This window comes from Melanaphis sacchari, unplaced genomic scaffold (genome assembly GCF_002803265.2).
Source record: "Melanaphis sacchari strain LSU unplaced genomic scaffold, SCAv2.0 Contig7_pilon_pilon, whole genome shotgun sequence".
NCBI lineage: Eukaryota > Metazoa > Arthropoda > Insecta > Hemiptera > Aphididae > Melanaphis > Melanaphis sacchari.
This window is the reverse complement of record NW_020271560.1, coordinates 5,525,027-5,540,121: the sequence shown is the minus strand read 5'-3', so window position 1 is coordinate 5,540,121 and position 15,095 is coordinate 5,525,027. Positions and strand designations below refer to the sequence as shown.

At 25.8% G+C, this 15,095-nt stretch overlaps 2 protein-coding genes and 1 non-coding gene across 3 annotated transcripts in view; 1 reads left to right on the top strand and 2 right to left on the bottom strand.

Moving 5' to 3' along the window:
• The window catches only part of LOC112601883 (CCR4-NOT transcription complex subunit 6-like), a 65,947-nt gene extending 55,268 nt beyond the window's left edge, over positions 1-10,679 (bottom strand). The window contains exons 1-5 of the mRNA XM_025349743.1: positions 10,474-10,679; positions 10,090-10,157; positions 9,860-10,014; positions 9,604-9,790; positions 9,349-9,524 (exon numbers count right to left, since the gene is read on the bottom strand). Of these exons, the coding sequence (XP_025205528.1) occupies positions 9,349-9,524; positions 9,604-9,790; positions 9,860-10,014; positions 10,090-10,139 (568 nt within the window). The 5' untranslated portion in view covers positions 10,140-10,157; positions 10,474-10,679. The remainder of the gene's footprint in view (positions 1-9,348; positions 9,525-9,603; positions 9,791-9,859; positions 10,015-10,089; positions 10,158-10,473) is intronic.
• On the bottom strand, positions 4,819-4,898 carry Trnal-uag. The gene has a single exon. It is a non-coding gene; the product is annotated as a tRNA-Leu (tRNA).
• Positions 10,680-10,944: 265 nt separating the features above from the next.
• On the top strand, positions 10,945-14,102 carry LOC112601798 (50S ribosomal protein L1). Its single transcript, XM_025349578.1, has 8 exons — positions 10,945-11,184; positions 11,246-11,408; positions 11,980-12,072; positions 12,151-12,436; positions 12,654-12,768; positions 12,830-12,948; positions 13,016-13,119; positions 13,900-14,102. Exons 1-8 carry the CDS (start codon positions 11,178-11,180, stop codon positions 14,033-14,035), a joined length of 1,023 nt encoding a protein of 340 aa, XP_025205363.1. The 5' UTR covers positions 10,945-11,177; the 3' UTR covers positions 14,036-14,102.
• The last annotated feature ends 993 nt before the right edge of the window (positions 14,103-15,095 follow it).

Sequence of the window (15,095 nt, the reverse complement as noted above, 5' to 3'; positions counted from 1 at the left end):
GCCATTGTACTTCGTTCAGTTACGTATTGCTCTGTTCTCGGACGCCGCGCCGGAACTCTCGTCGCTACCGCCGTCGTTCTTCTTGCCGCCGTTGCAGTTAACTGTTCCGCCGGCGCTTTTCGCGCCTTCTTGCCGGGTCCACCGCCGCCGCCACTTCCTGTCCTGTTGTACTTGGCAGCCTGTATCAGAGGCGCGCCGTGTTTGTGCGCGGCAAAATTTGCCTTCTCGGCCAGCGGTCCTCCACCGCCGCCACCGCCGCTAACGCCTACCGTACCGACGACGCCGTTCTGATGTTGATGTTGGTGGTGCCAGTACGCCGCCCGACCGTACCAGTCTTGCAACTGCTGGTAATGCTGGTAAGGCGTCGGCGCGCCGTGATGGTACGCGGCGGACACACCGGCGACGGCGTCGTACCGGCAACGCGGCGGTTCGAGCTGAGCATTGTGCAGGCCACCGCCGCCGCCGCCACAGTAGTACGACGACGACGGTTTGATCAGACAGTTTCCCGCATAACGATCGATGGGTAGCGATTGGGCAACGGTAGGGCCCCGGTTCATATCGCGCACTCGACGCCACCGCCGCCGCCGCGCATGTGTGTGTACTGCACCACGCGCGAGCGACTTATAATAATAATATTATTGTATTGTAATGACAGGTCGTCGATAGTTTGAGTTATTTTTCGCAGCGACACACGCGAGGCGACCGAACGACACTCCGCGACGATTTCGTGTCGACAATACGATGACGACGGAAAAATAAAAAACGACGACGACAACGACGACGACAACAACAACAACAACAACAACACCGACGACGAAAACAAAACCGACGCGGCCGGCGCGCATCTAGACGAGGACTACGACTGACGCTCGTGACTACGACGGCACGGCACAGTCTGCTGATGCGGCTGCTCAGAACCGCCAGACGAAACACCTGTTTGCCCCACCTTCGCTACGGTACACGGACGTTACCGGCGGCGCCCGCGATACGCACGGCGCGAGAAATCAGTAGGTTTTTATTTATTTATCGAGAAAGTTAGATGAACACGATACCCAATGATATCTAATAATAATATAATATATTCACGTTCGTATCACAACAAACCGCAAACAGGATGAGGGTTCGCAGGACACGACGGAGTCCCCTCGTATAGCGGCGTTTTGTTCCATTAGAGATACTACACACCTACTACGATTTATTGTGTTTACTTGTACATACGTTCGATTTTTTTTTTTATTATTAACCAAATAACAGACGACTTATTAAATATGAAGACTTCTTAAACAGTTTTTAAATCATAAATTTGTATTCAAGCGCGCAACAAAGACAAAACAAATTCACCAACTAAATAAACTCTTTATGTTTTTGATACATAATAAATAACACTAATTATTAAATTGATTCAAGATGTATGAACATGAATGATTATATTATTATTATTATTATTATATTATTAATATTATTATATTAATGATTATATTTATTTAAGTTAAATACGAATAAGTATAGTTTAAGTCAACATTTTAAAAATTATCAAATATTTTTTTATAGATAATAATCTTTCCTTTTACAATCATATAAAATAATTTAACTTAGATATTATATTTTAAACTGTTTTTTTTTCTTTTTACTCAATTATCAAGATATTCCTATAGCATCGATTTGAAAAGTAATTTAAAATAACTCATAGACCCGATGTCAAGGAGAAAACGACAACAGAACGCCGATAACAAAGAGCATAATATTATATTATTGTAGCTATATTCATTTATCGAATAATAGATAGATATACACTATTACAACAGTTCATGCAGAATTTATAGCGATCGTGTCTATAGTGGTGATATTTTGACGCCAAACATTTCAGTTTTTGCTAGCCATGCGCGACGCTTTTCTCTTCACTTAAGATTTGCACGATATTACTTAATTATAATATCCAGCACGGATCATCTTACTTATAAAGGTCTTAGAGTGACTTTACATTGTACCGTGAAAACGTCAACATTAAAAAAATGTATTATTAAATTTATAATAATATTTATGATTGGAAGTAGTGTCGATGAACACTTCCTTCCCTCACTCTTTCCACGTCTAGAATAGTAAATATAACATCCTATTTACTCATTGTATTATTATGTTTATGTGTGTGATTGTAAATATTTTTTATAATAAAAAATAAATAAATAAATAATATTTACTGAGATTAACATTTTTAAGTGTTTGGATTTAAATGGTACTAAATGGACTAAATGGTAAGTGGTAACTAATTTAACAGATATTCCTCGAGTAAGATAGAATCTACTCCCTGGAGTATTAAATATACTATATAGTAACATTATGATACACTATTTACTATAACCACAAAATTCAGTTAAACATCATCACAGTGCCAAATTATTTTACAATAATCATAGTTCACGGTTTATCACGGCGATGTATGAAGTCGCCTACTCAGATTTAAAACACCTATACAGTATAATAATTAGTAAAAATATGTATAAAGAGGCGTATATTAAGCTGTACCTATAATATTCCCGACAATAAATATGATTATGGAATATAGCTATAGCGACTGCAGTCGACAGATATACATTGACCCAATAACTGACGCTAGACGCATATTCCTCGGAAAAAACAAACGACGTATTTTATTGGACCAGAATTTAAGTTGATAAGTAATTTTGCGTAATACTTGAATAAGACTCGTTTTTCAGATATGTGACCGTACAGATCATTATTATACGCACTGGTAAAATTAATGCGGAGAAAACAACTGTTCCAGACTGGGCAAAGGAAAGATCGCGTGGATTACAGTTCGCCATAGCACAGCGCTTACCAAACGGAACGGTAATAGCCTCTATAGTCTATTACGACCATATAAAACGATCACTCACTTTAGAACTTCACTAGACTTCAGAGATAGACACATCCAGAAAATTAGCATCGAAACTGTAGTATTTTTATTTACACACGTATTATAATAAGTGCGTTGTGTATCCAATAAATTGTGTGTCTTATGGTTCCTACTTAAAACTTTCATTATATCCAATTAAACTTATTTATTTCCTATGTACATATAAATAACAAATAATAACGTTTGTCTATGAATTATAATTTAACCACAACCATCGTTTATAGTGACGTATATTTATATAAAAGTGAAATTAAAAACGCGTTTGTGATATTGCACATTAGGACGTGTATCATCGTATCGATGTTAACATGTAAATACGACTATAGTATTTTTGTTGCACTCCACTTTGTCATAAATACGGTAACAATATTAAATACACATTTTTTTACATGAATCATATTATACCACATTCATCTTTAAACCTAATATTATTCTCAATTAATGACAATTAAAGTGTAATTTTTAAAAGTATGTTAGATTTATACTTTATACAATTATACATAATAATAAATTAAGCTATTTATTTTTTGAAGGATCGCATCGGTTATTTTAATATTAAATAAAATATTTATAGACTCAACAACATTAACAATCATTAATGCTATAACTATACTTGTAAAAATAGTTTTTAATAGATTTGTTATGTACCAATGCTTTATTATACATATCACACTTTTAGGAAATAAATACGGAAATAATTGGAAAGCTGTTCTGTTCAAAGAATTAAAAGAAATTAACCAGAATATTGAAAGATTCGATATTCATGATTAATCAAACGTATATAGGTTATAATTACTCACTGTAAACTAATTAACCATGTATAGTAATTCAATTTTAAAATCTAGTTTTATTAATTTACATCATTAATTGTATAATATTGAAGACATTTTATTATAAACACCAGGATTTTACCTAACTATATTTGTTGGCTTAACATAAAATACTTCTATTTATAAATAAATGTATTTTTTAAATCAAGTTATGTATTATAAAATTATTTTAAGGATAGCATTATCTATTTCATATATAACTCAAAAATAAAACATCGGTTAACTACTGTTTAAAATTGATACTTTAGGAACACTACATTTTAAGTATGTTAATACGCCGATTAATTGATAATTTGAAAGCAATTGGACGTTTTTTTATTATTATTATTATTAGTTGTGATATCCATTTTATATTATAAGCAAATAACTTAGAAATAAAATGTGAATAAATTTAAGCGTAAAAAATAACAGCAATAACATTTGAAAATATAAATAATTCTATTCTTAAATATAATATCCGAAGAAACGTTTAAAGATCAGATAATAATAATAATTACTATTATTGGATATTATTCGGATTATTTTCTCCTTTACTGCCACCGGTATTTTCATCAATATCCACAAATATATTTAAGTAGTTTACTGAATCGCCTATTTGCTGATAAGTCACGGATTGATTTGGGTGCCGGTTCATTAACCACATATAAAACGAATTCTATATTAAGGAGTTTAAAAGATTTAAAAAACGGAAGACGATTGAAATTTTCTAATAAGGTACATTTAAGGTTATCAAAAAATCAAATATTTTTGTGTTATTTTCAAAAAATTGTCGATTTAGACGTGTAGAGCTGATAGTGGCTAAACAGCAAACCTACGATTCTATATTTAAATTTCGATATAAGTTATATCAAATAATGAATATTATGAAAAAAAAACTGGTCAGTTCACTAATAAGTAATACAGAATAATAGAATTAAATGAATTATTCAGAACCATAAAATACAAAAACCATAATAAGACACAATGTCATACGTAAAAACAAAGACGAAAATTAATTAATTAGAATAGAATATAAAATATTATAAAAAAAAAATATTAAATATTTAAAAAGAAAAAAAACTACAAAAGTTCATGTGGCAGCGGTGGGATTCGAACCCACGCCCTTTCGGACTGGTGCCTAAAACCAGCGCCTTAGACCACTCGGCCACGCTACCGGCATGACAGCGTGTGCGAAACTCTGTTATTTAACATAATTGATATTGATATTTCTTATTCTATAATAAATAATATTGTATAAATAAAAGATCTCGTCAGGATTAAATAAAATTCTTATTAATTAACCAATAAACACAAATTATTATCTTACATAACTGCCGATATTCTCTTAAACATTTTTTTAAGGAATAAGGCAGCATATATTTTTTTCAACTCTTTTAGTAAAGGTTGTCAATGATGTTAGAGCATTATTTATTTTGTTTTTCTTTTGGTTAACACATAAAATAGACAAAACGTATGAACACGCAATCATTTATTCTACACTTCTGATTAATCTAAAAGTTACCAAATGAGGATTTGTGGGTATAACATGTCATATAAGTCATTAACTTGTCAAAATATTGCTATAAAACAAATTTAATATTTATTTAAATGTGCAATTTTTTTTTTTTTTTTGTTGATATAAATTCAAATAATGATAAAACATTATCCAATATATCAAAATCTCAAAAGTATTATCTTTCACGATTTTTTTAATAGATAATTTTACTCAAAGATTAATTAAAAAAAAAAATTTTACAAGAAAAAGGACATAGGTCTGAGAGAAAACTAATACCATGCTAATATCCTATTCCTATTTTCAACATTAAAATCATTTTTTCAAATGCAAAACTTTAGTCTCATGGTTATCAACTAATTCAATAAAAATAATACAACTTTTTATCTAGAGGGTTCGAGGAAACTTATCTCACATTACCAAAAATGTATGCTGAAGTGATTATGTGGAAATAATTAAAAGCATACAGCAAATAAATACAATGTTTTATTTTTTCTAGTATAGAAAAACAAGCCTTTTTGAAGATATTATTCTTACAACTACTAAACAATTAAAAAAATTTGACAATTTTTATCAAGATTTGACACAAAAATTACTGTGATATGAGTAAACACTAAATTTTAAATAATCCAAATTTAAAATACGGAAATTAGACAAAAATACATACTATATATTTTTTATCGTGAATTTCAGGTTTCAATAAATCATTAAAATAAATAAAGGTGACTTATTTAAATTTTAAACCCAATTATTTATTTTTGTATAGCCAATACAATAAAACACAAGGATTTATCAAAGCAAAAATATAAGTAAATAGTATCATATAATATTACAATGAATAATATTTAGATTCAATTTTAGATTTAAAATAGGTTAATATTTTATTTAAAATGTATTTTTATTTGGGGGATTATAACAAGGTTTTAAACTTTTTAATATTTAAAAGATGTTTTATTTTTATTTTTTCAAATACAAACTGAATTATTATTTTTATTATTATTATATTATTAGATCAAAACATAAAGAACCTATAGGTTAGGTTATATAAATATAGGTACATAAAATAAGCACCTATTAATAAACAATATTATTACATAGTATTTATCATATTTTATTGAATATGAATTATAATGGGTATTAAATGTATATTAAAGTGTAATTTATGATATCATTAAAAATTCTTTGAAAATAAAATTATAACAAAATAATCTAATAAAGATAAATTTTTAAATCTATAACAATGTTGTTTTAGATTTACTGCTTATAAAAAAATTATTATAATTTAGTCATTTAAAGATAAAAATAAATATTCCATAGAACTTTTACAATAAAATAAATATATATTTTTATAAATAAACAGACAGTTATTCTTTAACTATAATATTATAATAATTATTAACTATTTTAAGTGCATTGTTTAATATTTTATTTTGTGCTGCTATCTATTGGTGATTTTTAAAAAATGTATAGCCAATAGGCAATATAAATTGAATCACATCTTTAATTTTACAATGTTAAATTTTTCTTATAATTAAATCATTCCTGAACTTGAACGACTAAAAATTATTCTTACAAATAATTAACAAACAATAATACATAATTGTATTAAAGAAAAAAAAACAACTATGAAATAAAATTTAATTTAGTGTGCTATTTTAAATTCAAAATTATAGGAATGTAATTTAAAAATGAATTAAATGGAGTTAAAATATAAAAACACTTATCAGGTAGTAATACGAATCAAAATTTAAAAAAAAATAGTTTGAAATTCTGAAATTGTCTTAACTTAACAACATTTCTATATTCCAAACAATTAAATGATTGTCCTAATATTTCATGAACAAATTAACAATTCAATATATTACTATTGGCAATAACAGGCAACAACTACAATGCAATTAATAAACATATAGTAACCAGTGTTTGGAAATAGCCCAAAAGTGTCTTCACAATCATATTTTTATGAAACAGTTTTAACATTGTTCTAATTAAATTCCTTTTTATTGCATTGAAAAATGCATGATATTAAAATTATATAATAATTAAAAATTCTTTGAAATATTTATACTTAATATTTAAAATTATGTTATTAAGCAGTTTAATGCTAACAACAAATTAATTAAAATATAAATAAAGATAATAATACATTTATTAAAATTTAAAAATAAATAAAAAGTCATGTATTTATGAATATAATTTTTGTTTTCTAGTGCTTAGCTACTTTCATGCATTCATAATCATATTATAATTTATAAATCATATTGATAATAAATTAGATTTTTTATTATTTATAATAGTTAAATGGATTGATAACTATTATAAGGGAACAAATTTTACTTAACACCAAAGTACAAGAATTGATATTAGAAAATTTATTATGCATTTGGAATACTAGGCATAATTATGGTAATCCAATACAAAAACCAAAAGGTATTTTAGCCACATTTAAGAATCTAATTCAATAGAAAAACAAGTTCTACATTTCATACCCAAATGAAAAAGCCCTGAATAACAATGGTTTTAATAAAACTGTGAAATATTTAAGAACATAATAAGTAAATAAAATAAAATTTAAGGATACGTGGAATTAAATTTTTCACTATTAAATGGTTGTATGTATGTCAGATTAATTTTTTTTAATATTATTAAGTAATTAATAAAATTAAAAATAATATTTTCTAAAACTGTTATTTACGCAAACATGAATATCCATGAGCATATCCATACATTTAAGTCAGTATTTTTAACTCACAGTAAATAGTAGATATAAAATCAAAATTTCATATTTCAAATATATATAAGAATGTGGCATCATTTTAAAATTTTAAATACATAATGAGAAAGAGGGTTTCATTTTTAACTAAATTTTAAAGTCTTCAATACCAAATATTGGGTTAGGCTGGACAAATAGCATCACCTCATACAGAAAGTAATTTCAATACTCTCAATATATGCAGTTTTTAAATTTTAAATTATATTGGCTATTGAAGGCTTAAATATAAAAATCCTTTTACTGAAAATATCACAAAAAGTCACACAATTAAATAGGAATGTCTGATCACTGAAGTCACATCCATTGTTTCTTTAACCTATATTATACAAATATTACTTATCATTTTACATTTTTTAAGAAAATTTATGTACAATGTTGAACTATAACACAATATAAATTGATTAGCTTATAAAATGATACTTTCATACATGTACATTTAGTCTAAATTGTAATATTATTGAATTTATAATAAAATTTAACAATTAGTTAAGAGAATATCAGCCTACAACTTGTTTACTCTTTCTGATGCATACCCAACATAACAAATTTGTGTTAAATAGAAAAAATTTTGACCTGTTAAATTTCATAGTAAATTAAATAGCTATAATCAAACTATAAGTTAAAAAATAAATACTATCTGTCGTGATTTATAATAATGAATACATTTTCCATAAACTGTAAATAATATTAATAACTCTTATATTTAACAACTTAAAGTAACATAAAAATTAATACAACTCAGTCTGTAATCATTTAAAAAAGCCACTTTTAAATGTTTTTAAACTAGGTGGTTGTATATTGCCTCCTTGTTCGAAGGTAGTATAATTTTTAGGAATGTGCCAATTTCACATTTTCCTGATATAAAACTAATAACCAATGCATACAAAAATAACATTTTCAATAAACTAATAAATTATAAATTAAAGAATGAACATACAGAAACGTTCAAAATAAATCTAATCTAGATTAATACCTCCAACATTGATCCCTAATTATTTTTACAACAAATTTCAAAAACAGATCTCTAGTAGTAAAAACATCTAAAACCGTCAATATGGAAATAAATACTCAATAGTCTCTACAGAATCAATTCAACAAAACAGATATATGATGAGGGCAGAAGAATGACCTATATTATAAAAAGTAAAAACCATTTACTATTTTTGAATCAGTCAAATATTGTATCCAACTAGTATAACATGAAATATTTTACTACTGAACTAAAAAAATTAAAATTAATTTTTACTTACTTTTATAATATTATAACATTACTTTTTAATATTAAAGATTAAACCTAATAGATCACAATTAATAATGCTAATAAAATATATTATCTTACCTTGTAAGCTATCTAAGAGATACATAAGCAATCTATGTGTACCATTTGGTTCACTATACAACTTCATTACTTCTTGGCACAGAGGATTACCAGCTAGACCTAATACTTGCAGTTGGAATAAACGCCCTAACTCATGAGGCAGTGATCTTAACATATTATAACCCAAATGTAATTCTCTGAAATAAAATATAATGTTTAATATACATAATAAAATTATAAAAATTAAATCTTTAAAAATATTCATAAATGTTTTACCTGAGATAAACTAATTCACCAAGTTCAGCAGGTAAACTACGTAATTTATTTCCAGACAAATCCAGATACTGTAAATTAACAAGCATTGAAATATCTGGGGGTAAACGTGTTAATTGATTGTCGTTTAAGTAAAGTCCTGTTAATGTTGTCAAATTCCATAACGAAGGACTTATGTTTTTTACACAACCTAAGATTTTCACACAACACAAAAATATTAGAACTATTTATTTAAAAACATACAAACAATATGAAATACCAATAATTTCCAATTCTTCCCAATGAGTTTCTTTCCCCTGTTTCACCTCTTCAGCAGTTAACATATGATATTGACGTAAAGGCCTGCCATTACTATTATACTGTTCAGCTTTTTCTCGAGCTAAACGTTTTTTATCATTTAGCGACATATGAGTTCTTAACACAATTAAAAATAAATTAAACAAGCTATAACACAATTACTAAATATAAAATATGAATAAATTTATTTACTTTTTCTTTCTATCTTTAAATGGAGAACATTCTTCGGTTGAATCGTTCATTGAATCAACTACAAAAATCTGTTGGTTGTAAAAAAATATTTATAATCAATAAGACACAGATAAATCCATCTTTTGAAATTTAAACAATTTTTTATCACAATATGGTAATTAAGGAGTATACAAATATATACATAATGTAGGTGACACAACTATTGTTTTATGGAAAATATTATATGATTCAAGTATTTTCTTAAGAATAAACACTTTTTTTCAAAAACATTTTTCATTTTCATTTTGATGAAATATTCCAAAACCAAAAATAATTTTTTACATTCCATCTCATTAGAGCCACTTGTTAATAAGTCTTTGTTATATAAAAATCATATCGTTTTACCTGCTACTTTTATTAACCAAATCCAACTGTTGTTGCAAATGTCTGACAGGTGTCCTAACGATTAATGCGACGAGTAGAAAGGGAAGCGGCTATGGTAATGACTAATCTACAAAAAAATCATTCACAACACAGAGTTTAAAAAATAGACAAAGCTAAAATTCATCAGACACTAGACAGCAGCAGCAATATAGCTCTAAGTAAACGAAAAACAAAACATGATACAAGACAATATCAGTGTGACCAGTAATAATAATTGCTTAGATTCGGTTGTTCGTTGATGTCGGTGATAATATGTTACCGATATTTCTATTGGTGAGGTTATGTTCTTACTTCTTAATAGAAATAATATTTTTTGATAACAATAATTCACAATTCAAGTAATTCAACGTTTTGCTTTTGACTCTTCATTTTTTTTTTTTACAATAAATGTATTTATGGACCTTACTTCTTAATTTAATAAATAATAATTAATAATTTCAAATTACTTAGTAATTTCTTGCTGAAAAATCTTTAAAGTTTTTGAATAAAGATTTTATTAAAACAAAATCATTGTATGATGATTTTAGTCCTTACAAATTTGTCATTGAAAAATAAAATAAAAAAATTCAATTTGTTGTAATTTACCTATTTTTTAAATCAGTAATTTGCTACGTACTACTGTCAAATCTTAAAAAAAGTTTTTGAAAATTAAAGACAACGATAAAATGTTTAGTAAGTGTTGAACAAGTAAAAATATTTTTTATTTTACATTTTCAATATATTTTATGTTTAGACTTTAGTAACCTGTTTCGCTCACTACCAACAGTTTCTTCTATATTGCCAGTTCGATATCGTGCACGTAAATGTACCAGAGAGCGAAAAGCAAAAATTAACAAAAAAAATAGAGCTGCTAATTTAGCCAAAGCAAGAAAATATATACCTATATTAAAGAAAAAGTAGGTTGTTAACCTTGTTCAAATAAGTATTAAAATTTTAAAGATCTACATTAATATAATATTAGTTATGACACTATCTATCATAAAATTTAAATTAAAATATAGTTAAATATCAGTTGATTTTTAATATTTTATTTAAAATGTTCATACTTCCTAAAGTAAATTAATATTGTGAAAAAAATGCAGTTAATGTATATTATATTTTCTTTAATATCTTTGTTTTTATTTTTTTTAACAGATTTGTATTTATTATTAATTGGTTGTTACCAACACATTTTAATATTTTTGATTTTCAAATAATGTACTATAATCGGTTTAAAGATTATCAATTAATGGATGCAACATTTAACTTGGCCTATATTTTTTTTAAATAAATATTAATATTTATTTTTTTAATATTGTGAAGTATCCTAAGTATCTCATAAAATATTAATAGCCACTTAAATTAATAAAGTTTTCTATTTAAATAATAGAAAATGGTGATATATAATATTTAGTATCAAAATCAATGTTCAATATTTTTTTTTTCTATGTTATTAAAGTATTCTTATAAAGATATAACTGTTTATAGGCAGTTAGATAAATCAAGTCGTACAATTGAAACATTTCCTTGGCGTTCATCCAATGATGATGTCTATCTGGGATTATTTTACCAAATGCGCAAGTCAGTTATGATGAATTTTACATTATTTATATTTACTTATTCTATCATTTTTAACCTCAATTTTATTTAATGATACAGGTATAACTTGTTAGAAGCTATATTATCTCATCGTGAACTTCACCATCCAACAATGATCAATATGCCAAATTCACCTCTTAATGTTCGTTTTGAAATAGACTTAACAACAGATAAAAAAAATAAATTTGTGGATAAATATCATAAAATACTTGAATTACCTCATCCATATGACCATGGAGAAGATAGAACAATATTAGCGTTTTGTCAAAGTACTGAAATGATGGAAGAAGCTAGAAATGCTGGCGCAATGCTAGTTGGTGGAAAAGACGTTATTAAAAGTATAGAGGTATATCATTTTTGTTATTTATAGCATTTTATACATTTTATTGGTATATTATACCAATAAATTTATGACAATGATAATTATTAATATCGTTATAATATAATATTACATTGAAATAACTTAATATTGGTATATTATATTGATAAACTATTAACTATAGTAATTAAAAAATTTTAAATTGAATTTCTTAAAGGTGTTATGATTATAATATATTTTTCAGAGAGGTCTTATAATGTTACCGGATTTTCAATACGTACTTGCTCATCCTGATATTTTAACAGAATTACCTGCCATCCGTGGATTATTAAGGAAACGTTATCCAAGTCTTCAACATGGTTTGTTATTCAATTGTAAAGAATCTTTAGCAAAATTTAATGAAAACAATTTTATTTATAGGTACACTAACATTAGATTTAGTAGCCATGGTAAAGCATTACATAAAGGGTATTAAGTATAATATGCAAGTGGATCCTTATGATGAATCTTTAGGAATTGTAGAAATGAAAATTGGACAGGTAAATAAATAACAATTTATATTTGCTATCAACAGTAATACTAAATATTATGCATTTTTTGTTTTAGCTTACAGACGAACCGAAACATCTAATTGAAAATTTTGAAACCTTATTTAAGGATATTATGACCAAAGCTCCAAAAAGAGCCAAACAATCTCAATTTATTATACGGTAATTAATATTGAGATTTTGAAATAAAAACTCAACTTATATTATTTTTTTTATCAATTACCTTTATATAAAAAATATATTCATGTATTATTTTAATTATCAGGTATTTAATTATTATAAAATATAATGATAGTCATATAAATTATGTTAATAATATAAATTCATATTTATTCTTTTATTATATAGTAATGCAACAATCTATATATATAAAAAAAAAAAAAAAGATGTATTTCATTATACATTCTTATTCATAATATTTACTTCCAGCTCTAAAAAAAAGTCCCATTGTCTCTTTATTTGATTTAATTATAAATTAAATTGTACTAATTATGTTTTTCATTTAGGATAATAAATATAAATTATTTAATTTTCTAAATAAAAGTTTAGAACTCTTATAGTGCTGTTAAAACTATTTGTTAGTTATCAGTACATAGATATAATTGTTGATATTTATTTATTATCTGTAGTTATTATGCATTCATTTAGAAACTGGAAATTAAGAATGTTCATTATAAGCTTTTCTAACTACTTATTAATTAATGCAGAGTTATTGGATTTTTACTAAAGTATATTTGTAGTTATTTTCATTATAATTTATTTTTCTTTTGTAATAAGTAGCTAGAATTGGTTTATTTAAAGAGGGTCAACCCTTCATTCTCTTTCACAAAATCATTCTGAATATTTTTATGATTAACATGTGAACTTCATAAACTTCAAAATTAATCTATATTATATATATTGCTACATTAAATTTATGCATTTATTAAAATTATATTTCAGATGTTTAGCTCAAACTCCGGCATCAAGAGAGAAATTTAATATCAATTTATCTCCATTTATTAGTACTGAAGAAGACTCAGAATCCGATTCAGACTCAGATGATGAAGATGAGGTTAAAAAGAAACTACGTCTTTAGTAAAAATTAGTATTTAGTGATTTGTTATAAATTATTAATTATATTAGTTAGTTATTAGTTAATATTAATTTTTAATAAACTCATACAATAACCATTGTTTAATATTTTGTAATACACCTTGATCATCAAAAAAACTTAAAAATAAATGCCTATTACTTTGCAATCACGTTATATAAAATTTATCTTTCTCATAACTACTATCATATATTTTATATATTAATATTATTACTATAGTGATTTCTTTAAATGTTTTTTTGAATCGCCTAAAATAACTAAAATTTGTATTCTTTGTTTTAACAAATGATTTTCTTAAAATTTAAACCTACAATATCTATAAAAATATACTCATACATTTTTAAATTTTGGGTTTAATAAGATTCTTATGAGGAACTTTATATTATTATTATTATTATTGTTAAATTATCAATTTTTAAATTTTTCACTGCAAAATACCTTACACATTTTTTACGATTATAACTGAAATATTTATTTTATGTGTATACTTAAAGCCTTTAAAATTTTAAGTTCAATAACTCATAAAAAATTACTGGATTTACTTTCAATTTTTCTAATTTTAGTATTAAAAATGTATAAGAAACCTTGTACCTATTCAATTTTTATCAACGTTTATAGAAAAATAAGAAAATTTAAAATGTCTATTAATAGCTTACATTAGGTTAAAATATTTTTTAAATTTTATTGATTTTAAAAAGTATTGATATAATCACATTAAATGAAAATTTTAAGTATTCACAGTAATTCGTTTTTGAATTATAACAAAATAAAAGAATCTACTTTACAGAACATTGTTGATGGATATAAACTTTTTATTTCTTTATAATTCTTTTTTTGTTTTTCTCAAATCAAATATTGGGAATATTTGATCCATAAACACTCAAAACATCATTTAAATTCACTTCCCAACCAGAAATAATAAATTGATTTTGAAGATTAAAGCATTTTTATTGCTCTAAAAAAGTAGAGACATATAAAAAAAAACATATTACACCAAAATTAATACATTCATTACTGCTATCAGAATCTATTCTCTTTTCAACTT